This window comes from Rhamphochromis sp. 'chilingali' (genome assembly GCF_963969265.1).
Source record: "Rhamphochromis sp. 'chilingali' genome assembly, chromosome: 15".
NCBI lineage: Eukaryota > Metazoa > Chordata > Actinopteri > Cichliformes > Cichlidae > Rhamphochromis > Rhamphochromis sp. 'chilingali'.
Genome location: NC_137942.1, coordinates 19134785 through 19155022, shown reverse-complemented (window position 1 = coordinate 19155022; position 20238 = coordinate 19134785). Strand labels below are relative to the sequence as shown.

Sequence of the window (20238 nt, the reverse complement as noted above, 5' to 3'; positions counted from 1 at the left end):
GTGTGTGTGTGTGTGTTTTACAGATATTGATGAGTGTGCTGACCATGTGTTGAACATCTGTGGAGCAAACTGTAACTGCACAAATTCAATTGGATCTTACAACTGTACCTGCCTTACTGGTTATCGAGTGGACAATCCAAATGTTATAGCCAGCATTGCTAACCCATGCAATGGCATGTGCTATTCCTATGCTCTTTTGTTTCCAAAAGCAAATAAAAAAATTAATATATAATTTCCAAAAAACAAACACCAAGACAAACAGCCCCTTTTGTTTCTCTCACCGCTTTAGATATAGATGAGTGCAGTGAAACTCCTGGACTGTGTGGTAACCAAACTGTGTGTACTAATGCACCAGGCACCTTCTATTGTTCCTGCCCTGATGGATTCTACCCATCAACTGGTGTAATTTGGAAGGCGGGCATCACTTTTTGTAAAAGTGAGCAAAGCTGACTTCAAAGACATTTTAGATTTTCAAAAGTGTTTAGAATTTAAAAGTATTTTTTTAATTTACTGACAGGCCTTGAAGACATTCTAGATGAAATCAAACCCCATAAGGTAAGACTCGTGGTGATTTATGTTTTAGAGGCTAACTGGCTAACTTTTTAATGCATAACAAAGTTCATTAATAACCCGTTATGTTTCATGATTTTGATTGTAAGTAAGTTAGTTCTTTGATAAAGATCACGTTTTCACAGTAAAACATTCGACTGTAATTAGACAGTTATACAAAACTTAAATCCCCGTTTTTTAAAGATGCCATCGTGTAGCAAACATAAACTAAACCCAAACATTAATTTCAGGATAAGACAAAAGAGAGAGCTTTCCTTGAAAACTTGGGTGAAGACCTGAAGAACAATACAGGTGTCCTTTTACCGGATGTGGTACGTAGTTAAAAACGTTAACTTGTAAATGCTACACAACAAATAGGATGTAACGTGATGCACAGAAAACCCGGCAGTTATTTTTTATCTAACGCAATTTTCTCCATTCTTGACATCTTTGCAGACAGTTGCAAACTGCTTTTCTACATCTATGGTACTAAAAAGCAGAGTCATAGCTTTATATTTCCAGTTTATTCATTTCATTTGCTTGTTTATTTGTTCATTACAATAACTCAAGTCTTCTGTAGATGGTTTCAGGTGTTGGAACACTTACCAGCACAAGCAGTGAAGGAGACGGGGAGACTGGTAGTGTTATTCTTGGCCTCTCAGAGCAGCTCGTTGTTGCAATGACTCCGTCGACTGAGACGAAAATAAAAAAGGAAGTGCACACTTCAACAGTGGGTAAGACCAAGCTCAACTTTACGCTAATAGGTCAAATTTGAGTTCTTAGTAAATACAAACATAATGAATGCATATCTGTGTTCAAGATTTGAGTCTAGTGGCCATTGGTTCATTGAGCTATGATAGCAAGAGTTCATCCCTCTCTGCCAAGGAATATGAAATGAAAATCAACTTGGAGGATCTAGCTAGGGCCAACAATGGTAAGAGCTTTTTTTTTAAAATGTTGACTGACACAGGTGCATCAAGATGAATGTGGTTGTTGTTGTTGGGTTTTTTTGTGATGTGACCACTTCCAGGTTCTGTATCAGCCGCCTTTCTGACGCTAGATGGGATGGAGAGCATTCTCAGTCATCAATACTTCAAAACCAAGAATGTGACAGAGATGTACTCAGATGTTTTAACTGCCATAATACCAGGAATAAACACCACCAACCTGACAGAGCCTGTCAACTTTACAATTCAACACAAGGTGTAGCATCAAGATTGTACATATAGAGTGTTGTGAAAGTGTTTGCCCCCTTCCTGTTTTCCTGGATTTTTAGTATGTTTGTCACTTAAATGTTTCAGATCATCAAACAAATATAAATAATAGACAAAGATAATGCAAGTAAACTCAAAATGCAGTGTCTAAGTGTAGGTATTTGTCATTAAGGGAAAAAAAAGTAATTGCCCCCTAACCCTAATAACTGGCTGGGTCACCCTTAACAGCAACAACTGTAGTCAAGTGTTGCAATACGTGGCAATGAGTCTTTTACAGCTCCGTGGAGGAATTTTGGCCCACTCGTCTTTGCAGAATTGTTTTCATTCAGCCACATTGGAGGGTTTTTGATCGACAGCGTCTCAATCAGATTAAGGTCAGGAATTGGACTTGGCCACTCCAAAGTCTTAATTTAGTTTTTCTTAAGCTGGAGGTGGACTTGCTGATGTGTTTTGGATAATTTTGAATCATCATCAGCGTGCCTCAGAGTGAGGTCTTGAACAGATGGACGATATTCTCCTTCAGGATATTTTGGTAAACAGCAGAATTCATGGTTTTTCAGATCCTAAGGCACCACAACAACCCCAGATGTAATGGAACTCAAATCTCATTAGTACACAAAATATTTTCCAAAAAGTCTTCAAGATCATCAAAATGGGCTTTTGGCAAAGGTGAGATGAGCCTTTTGGTCAGAACTGTTTTATTTCTTGAACTCCTCTGTGGATGACATTTTTGCCGAGTCTCTTTCTTATTCTTGAAGCATGAACTCTGACCTTAACTGAGACATGAAGCTTGCAGTTCTTTAATGTTGTTCTGGGTTCTTTTGTGACATCCTGGATGAGTTGTGAATGTGCTCTTGGAGTAATTTTGGTAGCCCAGTCACTCCAGGAGGAAGCCAGGAAGCTTTCCAGACTCATAGCTATCAGTGACTTTGTTTCTCCGTTGTTTCTTTAGATCGTGGTATGATGTCTTTCTCTCTTTGTCCAATATTAACATTTGTGTTTAATATGCAAGACACCAGGAAATCAGGAAGGGGGCAAACACTTTTCACACCACTGCATGTATTGAAAAAGAATCAGACTTTTTATTCTTGCCTTTGCCTATTTTTTTTTTTTTTTAGGAAGTACCAGATAATGGAATGGTCACTTGTGTGTACTGGGAAGCCGGAGAAGCCGAAGGTGGACAAAATGGAGAGACGATGCGTTGGTCAGAAGAGGGTTGCTGGGTTGCATACTCTCACAAAAACTACACTGTTTGTAGCTGCTCACACCTTTCTACCTTTGCTCTCATAATGCAGATTGGGGAGGTATGTCAGTTACATGTTGGTAAGGTTGAAGTCTTATTACTTACAGGACTTAACATACTTGTACATTTTTCAGATTTGATTAAAACTCCACAATTTGACAAATGGAAACATGCAGTGTATATAAGCGGTTAAATCCCTTTTTACATTTTAAGTGGAAGAAATTTTTTTTTGTAATCAGTCAAAATTTCTGTAGAACTTTAATTTGGTATTCTGTCAAACTGCTTTGTCAACAAGTATAGTACACTTTACACACCCAGTTTTAGACAGTTTATCCCACACTTCTTGGCATATGCAGAATTAGAAAGAGACACAACATTTCACTAGCAGGGACCACTCCCTTGGTAACGATGAGCAATGAGGGATGAAGGAGTGTGATTAGTGCTGCGGTTTGGGGAAGGCCTTGAAGGCCCCTGTACTAACGAGAAATAAAGGGAGGAAAGGAAGAGAGGAGAGGACAGGAGAAGAGAGGAAAGAAAAAAGGAAGGGGGGGGGGCATGAAAATGAGAACAGCAGGTATTGGAGAAGGGGGGCTTTTATAGCCTGAGGCCAGAGGGGGCGCTCCTGAAATTCAGATGATATCTCAACAAAAATTGCTCTTAAAAAATCTCCTGGATCTTAGACATTTGTCAGCTTTAAAGCATTTCAATAAGCCAATAAGTCAAGCACAGTTATAGCCAAATTTACATCCATTTTCATCAGTATCCATGTATCTCATTTTCAGCCTGTGCCACAGAATGACTTCTTAGAGTGGCTGAACCGGATATGTGTGATTATTGGACTATTCTTCTTGGCTTTGGCCATCTTTACCTTCCTTCTGTGCAGCTGGAATCCCAAAATTAACAACACAGCCCGTCTCCACCTCTGCCTCAACCTGTTTTTTTCACAACTGCTCTTGTTGTGGAATCACAAATACACTGATAATAAGGTACAATGTGGCTAAACTCCAAGAATTATCAAAAGATTATCTATTGTGTTCCAATTGTCCATAAAGCTTAAACATATTTATCTGTCTCTACAGCTGGCCTGCACTGTCATGGCAGGGCTTCTCCACTTCTTTATTGTTGCCAGTTTTGTGTGGATGTTGCTGGAGGCACTACAGCTCCACTTGTTGGTACGGAAGCTCTCCCAGGTGAAAGTCATTCAAAGAGATGGCCTCCCCAGGCCTCTTCTCTATCTGATTGGCTATGGTGTTCCATTTGTGATTGTGGGTGTTTCGGCACTGATGTATTCTGGTGGATATGGACGTACTGAGGCTAATGTGTAAGTCAGACACAGTGCAATGCACCGATTTATGCATTAAATCCTTTTATTACTAAATGTACAAGACTGGATAATGGTCTCTGATGTGCGTTTGAATTGCAGATGCTGGCTGTCAGAAAAACGAAACTTCAAATGGGCTTTAACAGGGCCAGTGATAGCGATCCTTGCTGTGTGTCTATTTTTGTGTTAGAACCGTATTACACATTACATTTTTTTCTTATAATGATAATTTGTCTCAAAGTTAAATTATAAATCTGATTATTTTATCAGATGAATTGCTACCTGTTTGGTGCAACTTTATGGAGTCTGCGGCCCACCTTGGCTAACATAAAAAGTGATATCTCTCAGTCCAAAGATACAAAGTAAGTTTGAGGTTTGTTTAAAAAGCAAGTTCAAATTCTGAGTAATCATTAAGATTTTTGTGCAGCTTTTTAAAAAAAATGTCACTCAGTAGAGACTCCAGACTAAGTGCGATTTCCATTCTGATTCTGATTATTTGCTAAATGACAACACAGATTTTTCCCTATTTCAACTACAACTGACATTATATAGAAAGAATAATCAACTTTTTTCAATGCAAAATATTATTTGCATAATAAAAAATAAATAAATAGATAAATAAACTTTTGCTCCAAACTCAGTAAGTTACAGGATTTTCTCTTTCAAGCATGCTAATAATTGAATAGAAATTAGCTGTTGTATACCCACCTTTATATCAGACACTTGCATCATTTTCCCGTATACTTATGAATTCCCCGGATGAGAGGACATCAACCCTTTCCCCTTTTTTCTCACCTGTCTGTAATTTTCCTTTCACAGCTCTTGCCTGACTCTCTTACTTGTGGTTGGTTCTGAGCTCTGAATAGTTTAGCTTGACTCACTTTTCATTTGTTGGCTAATTTTTAAAAAGTACAGAGTTAAGTGTTTGATCAGGTTTGTCATAACAAACATTTTCTGTGGTCGTTTACTTTGGCGAACTTTGTGTCTTCACTCGTGGTGGGGAGTTTCCATGCTGACAACTTGTTGGCATGCGCCTGTGAGTGTGCGCACAACTATTTGCATGCGTTTCCATGTGCAAGTAAATCATTTTTTATTTGTGCACTGTGAGTGTGTAGAAGTAGTAGTTTGTAACAATTTGCTCATGAAATGTATGCGCAAGACGCCGACCAGCCAGTCCCCCTTCTGGACCAGAGAAAACTGGAAATCGGGAGATACCTTTCCCTTGCCAGACAATCAGTTCATCTCTAGAGACTAAACATGTCTTCCTGTTTGACTATAAGTGCAGTTACAGTAGAGAAATGAATTCATTTAGCATACTGACTTTTTTATTTAACATCCTGCTCCAATGTTTTGTAAAGAACTGTAAAAACCTTCTGTTGTTCTGTTTGCAGGTTGATTTTGTTCAAGATACTGGCCCAGTTTGTTATACTTGGCTGTACCTGGATTCTTGGCCTGTACCAGACGAACCTCTTCTTTCAGGTTGCTTTTATAGTTCTGAACTCCCAGCAGGGTACTTTTCTCTACATTGTCCACTGTGTCCTCAACAAGGAGGTAGACTCGTTATACCAGTGTTTCTTAACACTTTTCTTACATACTGTATGTCAAACTTTTTATAATTCATTCTTTATATTATTCCTGAGTTCAATTCTACCATCAGGCCGGGGTCTTTCTGTGTGGAGTTTGCATGTTCTCCCCCTGTTTGTGTGGGTTCTCTCCGGGTACTCCGGCTTCCTCCCACCATCCAAAGACATGCACTTAGTGGGAATAGGTTAATTGAGTAATCTAAATTGCCCATAGGTGTGAATGCGGGAGTGAATGTGAGTGTGAATGGTTGTCTGTCTCTTTGTGTTAGCCCTGCGACAGCCTGCGACCTGTCCAGGGTATACCCCTGCCTCTGGCCCTACGACAGCTGGGATAGTCTCCAGCGCACCCCGCGACCCTGAAAAGGATAAGCGGAAGCGAATAGATGTATTCTTTATAAGAGAAAAAAAATTAAGTTAAAATGTAGTTAAATAAAAGCTAATCTCTGCCCCACTAGCAATGGCTCTGTGGCTTTATGGATCTATCTATAGGGAATGCACCACATTAAACACCTGTTTAATAATGACCAGCTCTGTGATTTAACATCATCTCTAGTTAAAACATATTGGTAGTATTTTTTATGAGTTTTATAGTGAGAGTTATTTCATTTATTTTTCAAAATGTGCATTTATTTCATATTCTAGATTAGAGATGAGTATGTCAAATGGCTGACCTGTTCTTTCAACAAGACCAGAGAAGGCGGCTCAGTGGTAAGTTTCGCATAGCAGTCACTTGACCAATAAGACTTTTTAAATTTAAAAGCTAACCTGTGTTGCAAATGTGACCGCATAAAGCGTTGCTTTGCTTGTAATAAATTTAAACCTTTTGTAACAATTTTTTTAGTTTTTCTAAAGTATCTGCACTACTTTTTGACAGAGAAATGCACCATCAGTGTCCGAGGACTTGGACATCCCTCAAGAGCACAGAGGGTGATGTTGATAAATAAGTGAAGGAAAAGATGGAAATGGAAGATTTATATACTTTTCTGCTGGCAACTGTTTACTTTCTTGTCAAATATTTGAATTTGTACTGTGAATCAACCTTATAAGTTCTTTCTGTCATGAAAAATTAGTGCATTTTATGTAATACTTGTTTAAACTTATTTAGAAAGTGTTTTAAACTACTACTTGCTGATTAAATGTCCCAAGTGTTTCTCCCAAATGTTCAACTTTACTTTGAAAAGGTTATGGCCAGATATAGGTGCGCCCAAATCATACATCAGATCTTGGGTTTCACAACCAGTTATTAGGGCTAGAGGACAATAACTTTTTCCACACAGGGTCAGGAGGGTTTGGACAGCATTTTTTTCTTTAATAAATCTAGTTGTTAAGCAAACATTTGCTTACTTAAGTTTTAGTTTTGCTTATTTAAAGTTGCTTAATGATGACTGATCAGCAATTGACCAATGATTGATTCAGTGGTTGGAGTCAACTATTGTACAAGTGGCTTGTAATGCCCAGTTTTACAAGACACAGTAAACTGCTGTTAATGCTTTAAAGTGGTTGGTTGTGGGATTTACATACTGCTTAATTTGACTCAATAAAGTCGCCTGACACCCAAAGTTCTGTTTTTTGTCACCATTTAAACGACTTTAAAGTAAATACATTATTTACTTTAATTTAGAATTTAGGAGGAAGAAAGTTGGTCATTAATTATCAATGTCCCATAAAAAGGTTTACTCATGGGTGCCTTTTTGGCATGAGGAAAGGAAGGAGTCTTGCCCTTTTTACAGGCCTGAAATACAGCCCCCCTGAAGCACAGTATGGCTACATTTTTCATGTAGGTGCCATGATTACTGCAGCTTGATGAGAGCAGACAGTAGGGCACTGGTGGAGGGCAGCCTGAAGGAGGAGTAGTTGGTAATGTAAAGCAAATGCAGGCACTGATCGTGTACATATGAATTAGCATACACAAAACACTGAAACGGTTCGTTTCGAAGTAGGAGTGAGCTCTGATGCAGGTTTTGACTGAAAGCTTGAAATGTTTTTTTTTGTGTGAAAGGACAAATATTCAATAGATCAGAAATACGAGATGGCCTACAGAAAAAAAAGTAGGACAAGCAGGACAGCCCCTATTTTTTTAATTTCACAAATAAAATAGCTATTTGATCAATTTTGAAGTGTGCTTTAAAAGTCCTTAGTCTCTAAATTGATTTGGTGCAGATTTTACAGGATTAGTTTTGGGAATTTTAAGTATAACTGTGTTCATTGTCTTTGAGATCTGAGAAAGGAACTAAAGAAAAGAATAAATGCTTCACAAACCTGAAAACACTTTTTCACAAACATGAAAAAGACAACATAAAAATCCTGCAGTCAACAGTGTATGTTTCTTTCCTAGGTCCTTAACATAGTCTACACAAGTTGGTGAATTTGCATTGGTTTTTGCATTCACATAATGCTTTTAAAAGCAATATTTGGGTGTTGCTCATGTTTTACAATGTGAACATTCAGAACAGATCTGGAGACTTGACTTGTCACTATGGACTGTGTCTTGTCACTTTTTCTGGGTAAGTGAATTTGACAGAGAAAATAATTTTAAAGGTATTAAATTGATGTCAGTGCTAATTTTAATGAGAAAACTAGATTATTAAGATGGAACAAATTTTTAGTTTAGATTCTGGATTCAAAGACACATATTTCTAATCAAATAATGGTAAATTATAAACAGTTACTATGACTTTAGGTAGCATTTCACAAAGATATGTGTAAATTTCAGTCAATGTTTACAATACTTTAATCGCAAAAGTTTTAGTTTTTGGTTTTAGCTGTTGAAAAATCACCTTTTAAAGCAATGAAAACTAGTTCATTCACCAGTATTTTTCCCTTTGGTAGGTTTGTTTATCATACCTGTCTCTTGTGATTTTCCTCCTGGTATGTAAGATTTTCTGCTACAGCAAATACTAAAAAACCCACAGCAAATCCTCCAAAAACGTGTAAAATAACTACTATGATACCAATGCTTGCTTGTTATTTGCAGGTTCTTGTGATGGATACATTGAGATAAATGAACCATGGCGGAACCGAGCCTTTGCATCTACCCCTTTTACTGGTTATTCCCAAAATGATACCGATTTTCTTGGCAAATGGTTGCGCTTTACGGGGATCGGTGGAGACACAGTTATTACATCCTGTCTAACAGTCCAAACTGGTGCTACACTTGTCCCCATTTTTATACCATTTCCCTTACCAACTAATTTGTCTCTGTATCCGACAAATGGGACTGCAAAAGGGTGTAATGAAAAAAGTTTTTTAGTGAGTGTGGCCCTCTGTCCAGGAGAATTCTATGTGTATAAACCAGAGGATCCCCTCCCAGCTCCCGACATGGTATATGTAACTTGTGAGTATAAACATTTTTTGTGTGTAGAATTTTAATTTGAAGTTTTATTGGTTTAAAGAATTGTGTGAAATGTACATGATGTGTTTAAATTTGTATTTTACAGGCAACATCTTACGAGCAAACGTTACTTACAAAATACACAAAATACGAAATAAAAGTTTCGAAACATCAATTCTCATTTGGACAATTAAGAAACATTTTCAAACTTTATGTAACGCCAGAACTGCCATTAGTGATATTTGATAGGCAAATAATGCAAAACGTCTTTATAATAATAATAATAATAATAATAATAATAATAATAATAATAATAATAATAATGATAATATAAGCCCAAAATGCATCTGAAAATGATGATGATGATTTAAATTACAAAAAAATGCTGTCAAAACCAGCATGGCCGTGTGTAAAAAAGCCAATGCCTCCTAAATGTAATAACTGGTTTTGCCCCCTTTGGCATCAAGAACTGCAAGTTTTAATTCAGCTACACTGTAGATGGTTTTCAGCTAAAACCTGTTTAGGTCACCAAAAGCATCTCAGTCTGATTCTGGACTTTGATTCACCCATTCCATTGGTTTTGGTATGTTTTGAGCCATTCAGAGGTGATTTTGGTGGTGTTTTTTGGATTATTGTCCTGCTGCAACTCCCGGACCACCACACTACCACCACTGTATTTGACTCAAACTAGGATCACATTTTCTGAATTCTGTGTTAGTTTTATGCTAGAATAAGCCTCAAACCTTACAAAACGTTCAACATTTGTCTCATCAGTCAACAGAATATTTCCTCAAAGACTTCGAGGGTTAATCAAAAATGTTTTTAACAAATGTAAGACGAACCTTTCTGTTTTGCTCAGTAGTGGTTTTCTCCTTGAAACTCTCACATTTTTGCTCAGTCTCTTTCTTATTGTTGGATCATGACTGGGACCTTAACTGAAATTAAGTGTGTAGTGCAGGTCTTTAGATGTTGTTGTGTTTTCACTTGTGAACCCCACGATGAGCTGTTGATGCTCTCTTGGAGTAATTTTGGCACCCTGGATTTTTCCAGGGAAGGTTTCTAGATAATGGCTGTCACTTAAGTTCCAAAGTCTTAGAAATGTCTTTGTAAACCTTTCCAGGCTGATACATGTCAATTACATTGTTTCTTAGCTGCATGATATGTAGCTTTTAGAGAGTTTTTAGCCTATTTCACTTTGTAAGACAAGTGATTTTATGGTTCAAGAGTTCTGGCAGTAATTGGATCCAGGCATAGCTAATGGAACTGAACTTAGCTTTTACAAAAGATCCGGTTAACTGTTAATACCTGTGAATTCATGACTTAATAAAGGGAGGAAATGCTTCAAATAGGGCCAGGAAGGTTTGGATTACTTTTTTTTCTCTTAATAAATTAACTGATTATTTCAGAATTTTATATTTTATTAATCTGTGTTAAAATAAGTTTTTACTTTTATTAACTTGTTTGATGCTCCAAAAAGATTTAAGCATTTTCAAAGACTTATTCAATTACTTATTATCTTTGTCTTGTGAGTGTATGCCTTGTGTTGATGAATTTCTTCACTCACAAAAAATATTTTGTGATGGATACAACCTAAAAGAGTCTGGGAGTAAACTACATTGACAAAGTAATAGGCATCTTTCCACTGAGATGCAGTTACACAATATTTTTTAAGCAAATATAATACTGAAATAACAATAAAAAAAAAAACAAGTTACACAGAATAGAACAGAAAAATCAAATATTAGATTAAAACAGACGTATTCTTTGATGTAGGTGTTTGTATTGGTGCTGTATGGGAAAAAACATCATTTGCATTCTTAAAAAGATGGCTACACTAAACTTCATTTGATTAGGCCGCAGTATTTTGAAAACTAGTAAAGATGTGAAACAACTTGCCAGCTATGAACTGTTTTGTGCTTCGCACAAGCAAGTAACATGTCTGTTACAATATCATACTCATTCATTTTTATGAGCAATGCATGCTGCATTCATGATTTTTTTCTTAATATAAATAATATATATAATATTATTATTTATCCTAATATATAAAATAAAAAATATATTATTTATTGGGAATATTATGTTATTCATAATATTGAACATGTACCATGATTTTATATCTATTTAGATCATAGTACGTGTACTGAAAAGTCTTGTGGACCATTGGGTAATTGCACAGCAGGTGGGGGGTGCATTTGCAATGATGGATATGAAATGCCTCCAGACGACCCGCCTACTTCAACATCATATGGCTGTATTGGTAAGAAATTATAGTACATTAAAAACAAGATGTTATTTTCAAAACAGCAATATTTATATATATTTTTTATATTACGATCAATATGAAAATACATAATTTTCAAGATCGTTACAGAAATCTAGACCTATAATGTTTACACCAGTAATTGTAAAAGCTGTTATTTATAAACAGACACTCAGAAGCAAGTGCATCATCTGGACTAATATGTTTTTAAAGTTTGCAATTTGCTAATTGTATATCATCTTACCAGATATCAATGAGTGCACAAGGACTAAAGGAATTTGTGGTTATAATACCAACTGTTACAATACAGTTGGGTCATACAGTTGTAACTGTTGGGAAGGATTTCAACTACCAAAGCCAATACCAAAACTTAAACTGACCCCTGGCTGTGAAGGTACAAATCAAACAAACAAACACAGAAATAATCCTGTTTAGTTTGTTTTATATTCACTTTTTAATTGTTCTTTGTGTAGATATTGATGAATGTCTTAGTGGTGTCTGTGGGCCATACGGGACCTGCTACAACACCATAGGAAGTTTTGTGTGCAACTGCTCTAAAGGATTTAGGGCTGATTATAAGATGTCCCCTATTTGCCAAGGTCTGTATTGCACGTTACAATATTCTATCAAGTGAACTTCATTGGACTGTTCATATTACTGTTAATTACTGAGTGTGACAACAGAATATTTGTATGCATAATATATTAAGAGTTGTATGAGTTTCTGTGAAAGGGTGGTTTGTACTTTTACAACTTTAAAATGCAGTGTGATAAGAACTAGCTGTAACTTTCTAACTTCAGATGTTGATGAGTGTTACAACTCAACGATATGTGGTCCATATTCTATCTGCGAAAACCTGCCTGGAAATTACTCCTGTAGCTGTAAGGTGGGTTTTGAACCAATGGATAAAACTAAGCAACCCAATGAGACCAACGTCTGTATTGGTATGTGAAAATTGATTTATTTATATTTGAAGTCACTTGTGTTTGCTCTCTCTCTCTGTCTCTGTGTCTCCCTGCTATTTCAAAAGTATTTATGTGACCACTACAATGTCACAAGATTGTTATACTGAGTAAAGAAAGGCCTAGGCTGACAAAATACATTAAATCACAGGGTCATTGCTGTTTTAGTGTCAGAAGGATGAATTAATGATGAATTATCAAAGTGTTCAATGAAGCACTGGCAATGTCATGGCTTGGCTAAAATCATACAGACTTTTTTTTTTTTTAAAAAAAAGGAAAGACGGAACACATTGTCACAAAATGTGGAAACTATGCAAAGATTAAATTTAATCTATTATAAATAAAACATGAAAACATACTATCCAGATTTGGCATTGCTAGCACAATTTAACTGCACAACCTGTCCTTGTTAGATTTGAAACTAACAGAATAGCCTCTTTTCCATTATTACCTAATCGGACAGACTAGCCAAGATTCCTCCAAATATGCGTTTATTGTTGTCATAGAAACATGTCCAGGCATCCGCTGATGTAATTTTTGTTTCTCAGAAAAGAATATATGGCTTCTTTTGTTGATAACATATATTTTTTTAATTCATGTACTTCAACAGATATTAATGAGTGTATCCTACCAGTGTGTAGTACATGTATAGACATCTGCGGACCAGATTGTAACTGCTCAAATTCAATTGGATCTTACTTGTGCACCTGTATCCCTGGTTATCGGATTAACAACCCAGACTTTATAGCCAGCTATGATAACCCATGCAGAGGTTTGTGCTCTTGTTTGGTGTTTTGACATATAGCAGCTCAAATATGATTAAATGCAGCAGTTTGATCAAATGATCAATTAAAAACAGATTGCCTTGCATGTGTGTGTGTGTGTGTGTGTGTGTGTGCTCTCTATACTGCAGATATTGACGAATGCACTGAGACACCCGGTATATGTGGTAAAATGACTGTGTGCACTAATGTACCGGGTACCTTTTACTGTTCCTGCCCCGATGGATTGTTCCCCACAACTGGAATCGTTGCCTGGATATTGAATGTCACATATTGTCAAAGTGAGTCAGTTTCAACCATAATTTTGAATTGTTTTAAGGTTATTTATTTGGTTTGAGGGAGCATTTGATGTTCACATTTTTAATTTACTGACAGGCATTGAAGATGCTCTAAATAAAGTTCCAGTCAAAGAGGTGAGACCCATCAAAATATTTACCTTTTAAAGGTGCCTTATTTTTTTGTCACCAATGCATAACAATGTTTAAACCAATGTTTAGCTCCATTCAAATAAAGCAACAGGAAATTAAACCATGACAATTACCAGACAGTGCTTTGTAATAAATGAATACTAATACTGCACATTCAATGCAGGGTCTGACAAAAGAAATATCGTTCATCAGCAATATGCAAGATGACCTGAAAAACAATACAGGTGCCTTCATACCAGAAGCGGTATGTAGTTCAAAAGTAATGCTTGTAAGCCAGAGTGTGCTTTGTTATATATTCAGATATTTGTAACTAAAAATAATATGTTATGTGATGTACTGAGTAAACCACAGTACATTTTATCTAACGCCTTTCTCTCTTTTCTTCATAATGTGTTTGCAGACGGTAGCCAACAGCTTTGCTGCATCTATGGTACTTAATGTCCAGCCAAAGAAAACATACCATATTCCATGTCTGTATTTACATTTATGTGTTTCACTGATTAAAATGATTTACATTTTTGCAGGCCGTGTCCGGTGTTGGACCACGAGCCACACAAAGCAAGGTGAGTAGTGAAGGAGATCGGGGGACGGGCAACGCAATTCTTGACCTTTCAGAGTATATCGTTGTTGCAATGACTCCACATACCGAAAACCAAACCAAAAAGGAAGTGCACTCTTCGACAGTGGGTAAGTTAAATTCTAATATTTTGTAGCTTGACTATATTTAAAATTACTGTTGGTATGAATTGACTGATTGTTATCTATTTGTAAGATCTGAGCCTGCTGGCCATTGGTCCAGGGAGTAAGGATAACTGGAATACCTCCCTCTCTGCTAATGGAAATACCATGGACTTCAACTTGCAGGCTATAGCTCGTGCTAACAATGGTGAGAGAGTATTTTAAAAATTAAATATATTGACAAATCCAAACTGTTTTTATTTAACAAATGGTTTTCAATTTCTTTTGTGATGCGAAAACTCCCAGGATCTGCAACAGCTGCTTTTATGACACTGAATGGGATGGAGAGTCTTCTCAGTCATCAGTATTTCCAAACAGAGAAAAAGACAGATATGTGTTCGGATGTTATCACAGCCATAATACCAGTTAATAACACTAACCTCACAGAGCCTGTCAACTTTACTATCTACCATAGGAAGGTACAGCTGCAGAATCTCAACTCTACATCTATTAATGCAGAGGGATACAGACTTTTAATGTTTCTTCTTTGCTTTTTCAGGAAGTACCAGAAACAGGAACAGTCAGTTGTGTTTACTGGAAAACCACAGAAACTGTAGAAGGAAAGTCTATGAGCTGGTCAGAGGAAGGCTGCTGGGTTGCATTCTCTAATGAAAACTATACAATCTGCAGCTGTTCTCACCTTTCTACATTCGCCCTGATCATGCAGATTGGGGAGGTATATATTTTTTTCTTCTTCTTTTTTGATGAACTTATTATTAATTTGATTTTGAGTGGTGGATGCACAGACTTTGTCTTTTCTTCACTTCATTGTGTTGTAGAAGTAATTTAATTTGATAAAATAACTCTTTTTTTCTATTAGCAAACACTGAGTGACTCAGAATGGCAATACGTAGGGAAAAATTCTTGTAAACCCAAAAACTGTTATAAAAATTTTAGAAATTGAATACGGTACTTTGTGGAAACTCCCTTGGCCACAAACAATCTCCTTAGCTAGTGTATAAAAACTTGGTACAGGTTGATTTAGCCAGTTTATAACATTCTTTCCAGAAGTAATTGTGGTCTAGTAAATCTGTGTGTCTGGGAGCTAAAGGGTTGTCAGCGGTTTGTCCCAAAGCCAACTGTGAAGGGACCTGAATAGTTACTTGCATACTAAGAAAAATATGCAGTAAGGTCATTTTAATCACAATCTTCATATGTCTCATTTTCAGCCTACACCATCAAATCCTTTTTTAGAGTGGCTGAACCGGGTATGTGTGATTATTGGACTATTCTTCTTGGCTTTGGCCATCTTTACCTTCCTTCTGTGCAGCTGGAATCCCAAAATTAACAACACAGCCCGTCTCCACCTCTGCCTCAACCTGTTTTTTTCACAACTGCTCTTGTTGTGGAATGACAAATACACTGATAATAAGGTACAATGTGGCTAAACTCCAAGAATTATCAAAAGATTATCTATTGTGTTCCAATTGTCCATAAAGCTTAAATGTATTTATCTGTCTCTACAGCTGGCCTGCACTGTCATGGCAGGGCTTCTCCACTTCTTAATTGTTGCCAGTTTTGTGTGGATGTTGCTGGAGGCACTACAGCTCCACTTGTTAGTACGGAAGCTCTCCCAGGTGCAAGTCATCCGACGAGATGGCCTCCCCAGGCCAATTCTCTACCTTGTTGGCTATGGTATTCCATTTGTAATAGTGGGTGTTTCTGCACTAATTTACTCTGATGGATATGGTGTTACCTCCTCAAATGTGTGCGTAACACATAATTATTTTCACATTTTCCCATGTGATCAATGTTTTTCTAGAACAGGTTTGCTTGATTGATTATTTATTTACTTGTTTACATGATTCTTTTGCAGATGCTTTCTCTCTACAAAGCGGAATTTCAACTGGGCTTTAACGGGACCTATTATTGCTGTCCTAGCAGTGAGTACATTGAGTATTTGCAGCTGCGTATTGAGTGTTTAACATCCTCATGTGTATATGTATAACTACATGACTGTAGTTAGCTGTCATGTTAGGCCTTGGACATTTAACTTCTGTTGGACAAATGGTTTGTATTTGGCCCATGAAATGTAGGATTGGGTATAGGATTATATTTAAAGCACTGCCGTGCCAAATTGGATCGACAACTTATTGTAATGGAACTGAAGCAATAATCTATAATTAAAAGTCTGTGTTATCTAGTCTGTGGCAGGCTTCTTTTTACTTTGTACACCTAGCAAATATTGCTGTTTGTTTATTTTTCAAAGATCAACTGGTTATTGTTCCTTGCTACTCTCTGGAGTCTGAGACCCACTTTGGCCAACATGAAGAGTGATGTTTCTCAATCCAAAGACACCAGGTTTGAACATTCATGTACTGTTTTCACTGAGGTGACAATGAAAGTGGCACCTGCATGTAAGTGCTAATGCACAATTTGTGACTTACGTACATGTCTTTATAGTGGAACTCATTGTAATGTTAAGGTGAAGGATGGCTTTGGATAAATGAGCTGAAATAAGATGAAACACAGAAAATAAGGACATGTTTTCTGTGTATGAATGTAAACACAAATAATGGTAAAAAAATATATTGTGCTCTTTGTTTTTCAGGTTGATTATTTTCAAAATCGTGGCACAGTTTGTCATACTGGGCTGTACATGGATTCTGGGCCTGTACCAGTCAAACCTTTTCTTCCAGGTCCTCTTCATCATCCTCAACTCCCAGCAGGGCACATTCCTGTACATCGTACACTGTCTGCTAAACAAGGAGGTAGACCTTATCTTGAGCTATGCTCTTATTACATTTTGCTCTTTCACAACCTCTCATTTAAATGTTCACACTAGGCCAATAGTAACACAATGAAGGGAGCATAAAGTAAGTTTGTGGTTATTCGCTAAAAAAAAATGATCTGCTGGTTTCTCCTTTACTGTGTTTTACAAATTTTAAGAAGTACAATGTTCACAGTGTAACAATGATTATGGTTGTAAAGCTTTACATGGACTCTTCAGTATGGAGCTATTATACTGTACTGAAACTGTCTTTACCAGGTGCGAGAGGAATACATTAAATGGCTGACATGCTCTATTGGAAAAGAGGCAGCTGAGGTAAGTCTTGTGAAAAACATCGAGTCCTGTCACTTTTAATCTCAGTCAGATCAGCTCTTAGCCCAGCTGTTTCTAACAAATGAATGTATTTCAGGAAAAAGATGTGGGTTCGGTCACCGAAGATTTCGACAAGCCTGAGAACCAAAACAATGAAGGGAAGAAGGACCACTGATCCAATGAAGTGAGCAACGCTAAAACAGACAACGCTATATGTATCGAGTTATTATCCGTGCTTTTTCTTAATTCCATTTTATTGTGTCTAGAAAGTTAACGGTAGCATAGCATATTAGCTTATTAGCTTAGCATATTGATCTGTATCATTGTGTCTTTTAGGGCCCTAGCTTGCTATTTTAACTGCTAAAGAAAAATATATTTTTAATTAAACCTGAATGCAGTGACTGCTAAAGTAATGCTCTTTCACAAGCAATTATTTCTAGGTGTGTTTAAGTTTTATTAGTTGTATGTTACTGTACTAGCTGTGCTATATTACAACAGTACATGTCATGTTAACACCATCAGTTAGGCCTGTTATTATTATTATGCTGTATAAATTTGAAATGTAGCTAATGTAGCTAACGTAGCTAACGTAGCGGTAGAATACCATAAGTCTGACAGCCATACTGATTTTCTCACTCACTGACTAAACAGACCATCTCTGTATCTAATTTGCTTGGGTCTGGGAGCTTTCGCAAACATCTTGCTACTCACACCCTCAGAGAGTCAGGCTTGAAAAAACAAAACCTCCTACAAATAAAAACATGTGCTTCTCAGTTTATTCTTTCTTGTGTTATTTGCATTTTATTTACGTGGCATATGAGACACTTTGACGTAGCTTAAACTTTACAAGACAAATTCGAGGGATGTACAAAGCCAAGCATACTTTGTGATTTACATCAGCATTTAGCTTGCACACTATTTCAGAAAAAATCCCTTACAGGACAGAAACAAACTATTAAACTTGAATTAAGAAATTAAAAAAAAAAGAAATAAAAGGAGTGCAGGGATAAATCGTGTTTAATATGGTTTGCTGTAATGTCTGTCATTTATCAGAACATGCATGTAACCCTGAAAGAAAGTAACTTTTACTACCCTTCAGTTTCCTTAGGATAGATAAGGTATCACATCCTTGGTTCATCATTAGTGCTTCCTTTCTTTAGGGAGAATAACCATTAATTTGTAACATTAGGGCCATGTTACCCAGATCGTCAGTTATTTATTTGGGATTCACATTTATTGTAGATGATTGCATTTGTTGCTGTTTGCCTCTTATCATAATTGGGAAAAAATAAAGTGCTGATGATAATCCTTGCATTGGAGATTTACAACAACATACCTTACTTTTTGTGGTAAATTACAACACTCAGGATTCACTCTTGGATAATTTGGGTTCCCAGGAAATCTAATATCTGATTATACCTGCACTTGTAGACTAAAACTTTTACAGTACACAGATATCATCAAGTTTACTGTAATGCATATGCAATACAAATGTCTTCCTGAAGGCTGCAGTGTTCAACCACATTATGAGATTGCAGCTTTTGTGCTTCCTGACTCCGACCAAGAAGACATTGTTTAATTTAAATCATATGTGTAACATGAAATCCAACATTTCATTCTGAAGCGTCTAATTAAAATGGTATAAAAATTAAATGATGATATGTCTAGGAGTCCATGTTAAATGATAATGATATTATTAATATAAATAAAGATAAAGCAGAAAAAAAACAAGTATCTGTGCCATTCTGACACCATCTGTTAGTCAAAGCAAAGTAGTGGTGATGATATTTTGAAAGTCTACCTTACATAGCTTAATTCTCTTAAATAAAGTAATGGCTGCTAACTAACCCTATACTAACCATAAACAGATTGGTGGTGTTTGATATGAAGGGGTTAACAGTTAATAACACTGCTGCTACCAGTGTTTTCTGTAAAGTCTTCAATGGACTGTATCAGTTACTGAAAGCTACATACTGAGCATGTGACACACTGAGTGATGCAGTTTTGTCAACTGCCACTAGATGTTACCATCTGTTACCAAGTTACTATGTATCTGTTTGTGTGTGTGCACGTGCAGATATGTTTGCTGGTATTGAGTATTAACCTGCATTGTACTAATACTAGAAAATAAACAGTGCAGTAGTAGGGAAACGGAAGGTGAGATGTGCTAGCTGTAGGTGAGCTAGGTGCTAGCTAACCTACAGCTTTCAGGCCTTTTGTGTATGATTTATCAATTTAAACTATCCACATATATTACACAGACATACAAGGTGGTTGAATGAGCATCATATTTGGGGCACAACGTAAATATACGTAGAGAAAAAAATATTTATTTTGCCTGCTGATATTCAAAATTGTTGGCGTGATGTTGTTTGCATGCTCGTTTGACTATATCATTGAAAATTTATGCATTCAAATGCCTGTTTCTGATTCCTGTTTAATGATGCATAGTGTCAGTCAGGATCAGCTGGAACTCTGCGTTCTGTCTGCTTGACTGCTGATTGGATCCCATTTGAATCTAGTGATGCTGCCCTCATCTCTGTCCAGGCACGAGGCCACTGATGACACGGCCTGCATTCACACTCTAAACCCCTCTTCCCTCTGCATAAACATTTCTATGTGATAAACACTGAATTAATGTAATATTAAATATGACAGTTTTTCCACAAGCCTGCAGCACAACTGAGAAATACAAATAGGGTTTTTTTTCTCTTTATGTTACTAAAAATATTGCAGCTCAGAGATCATCCTAGGAGAATTCAGATTCAATCACTGCGAATT

The 20238-nt window shown here is 36.7% G+C and overlaps 2 protein-coding genes across 2 annotated transcripts; both read left to right on the top strand.

Annotated features, from left to right (window-relative positions):
• Window positions 1-1129: 1129 nt before the first annotated feature.
• Window positions 1130-6841, top strand: LOC308411386 (adhesion G protein-coupled receptor E1-like; the record flags this gene model as incomplete). Its single annotated transcript, XM_080905265.1, has 11 exons — window positions 1130-1283; window positions 1370-1483; window positions 1580-1752; window positions 2882-3067; window positions 3789-3992; window positions 4086-4327; window positions 4430-4496; window positions 4598-4689; window positions 5719-5878; window positions 6553-6618; window positions 6785-6841. The coding sequence occupies 11 exons, from the start codon at window positions 1130-1132 to the stop codon at window positions 6839-6841; spliced, it is 1515 nt and encodes a 504-aa protein (XP_080761391.1).
• Window positions 6842-8386: 1545 nt separating this feature from the next.
• Window positions 8387-17632, top strand: LOC308411845 (adhesion G protein-coupled receptor E3-like; the record flags this gene model as incomplete). Its single annotated transcript, XM_080905882.1, has 23 exons — window positions 8387-8414; window positions 8740-8778; window positions 8885-9244; window positions 11370-11501; window positions 11752-11898; window positions 11978-12103; window positions 12305-12448; window positions 13077-13238; window positions 13380-13529; window positions 13624-13661; window positions 13840-13920; window positions 14077-14106; window positions 14201-14363; window positions 14449-14562; window positions 14661-14833; window positions 14914-15090; window positions 15584-15787; window positions 15881-16122; window positions 16231-16297; window positions 16624-16715; window positions 16966-17125; window positions 17404-17460; window positions 17555-17632. 23 exons carry the CDS (start codon window positions 8387-8389, stop codon window positions 17630-17632), a joined length of 2964 nt encoding a protein of 987 aa, XP_080762008.1.
• Between the last annotated feature and the right edge of the window lie 2606 nt (window positions 17633-20238).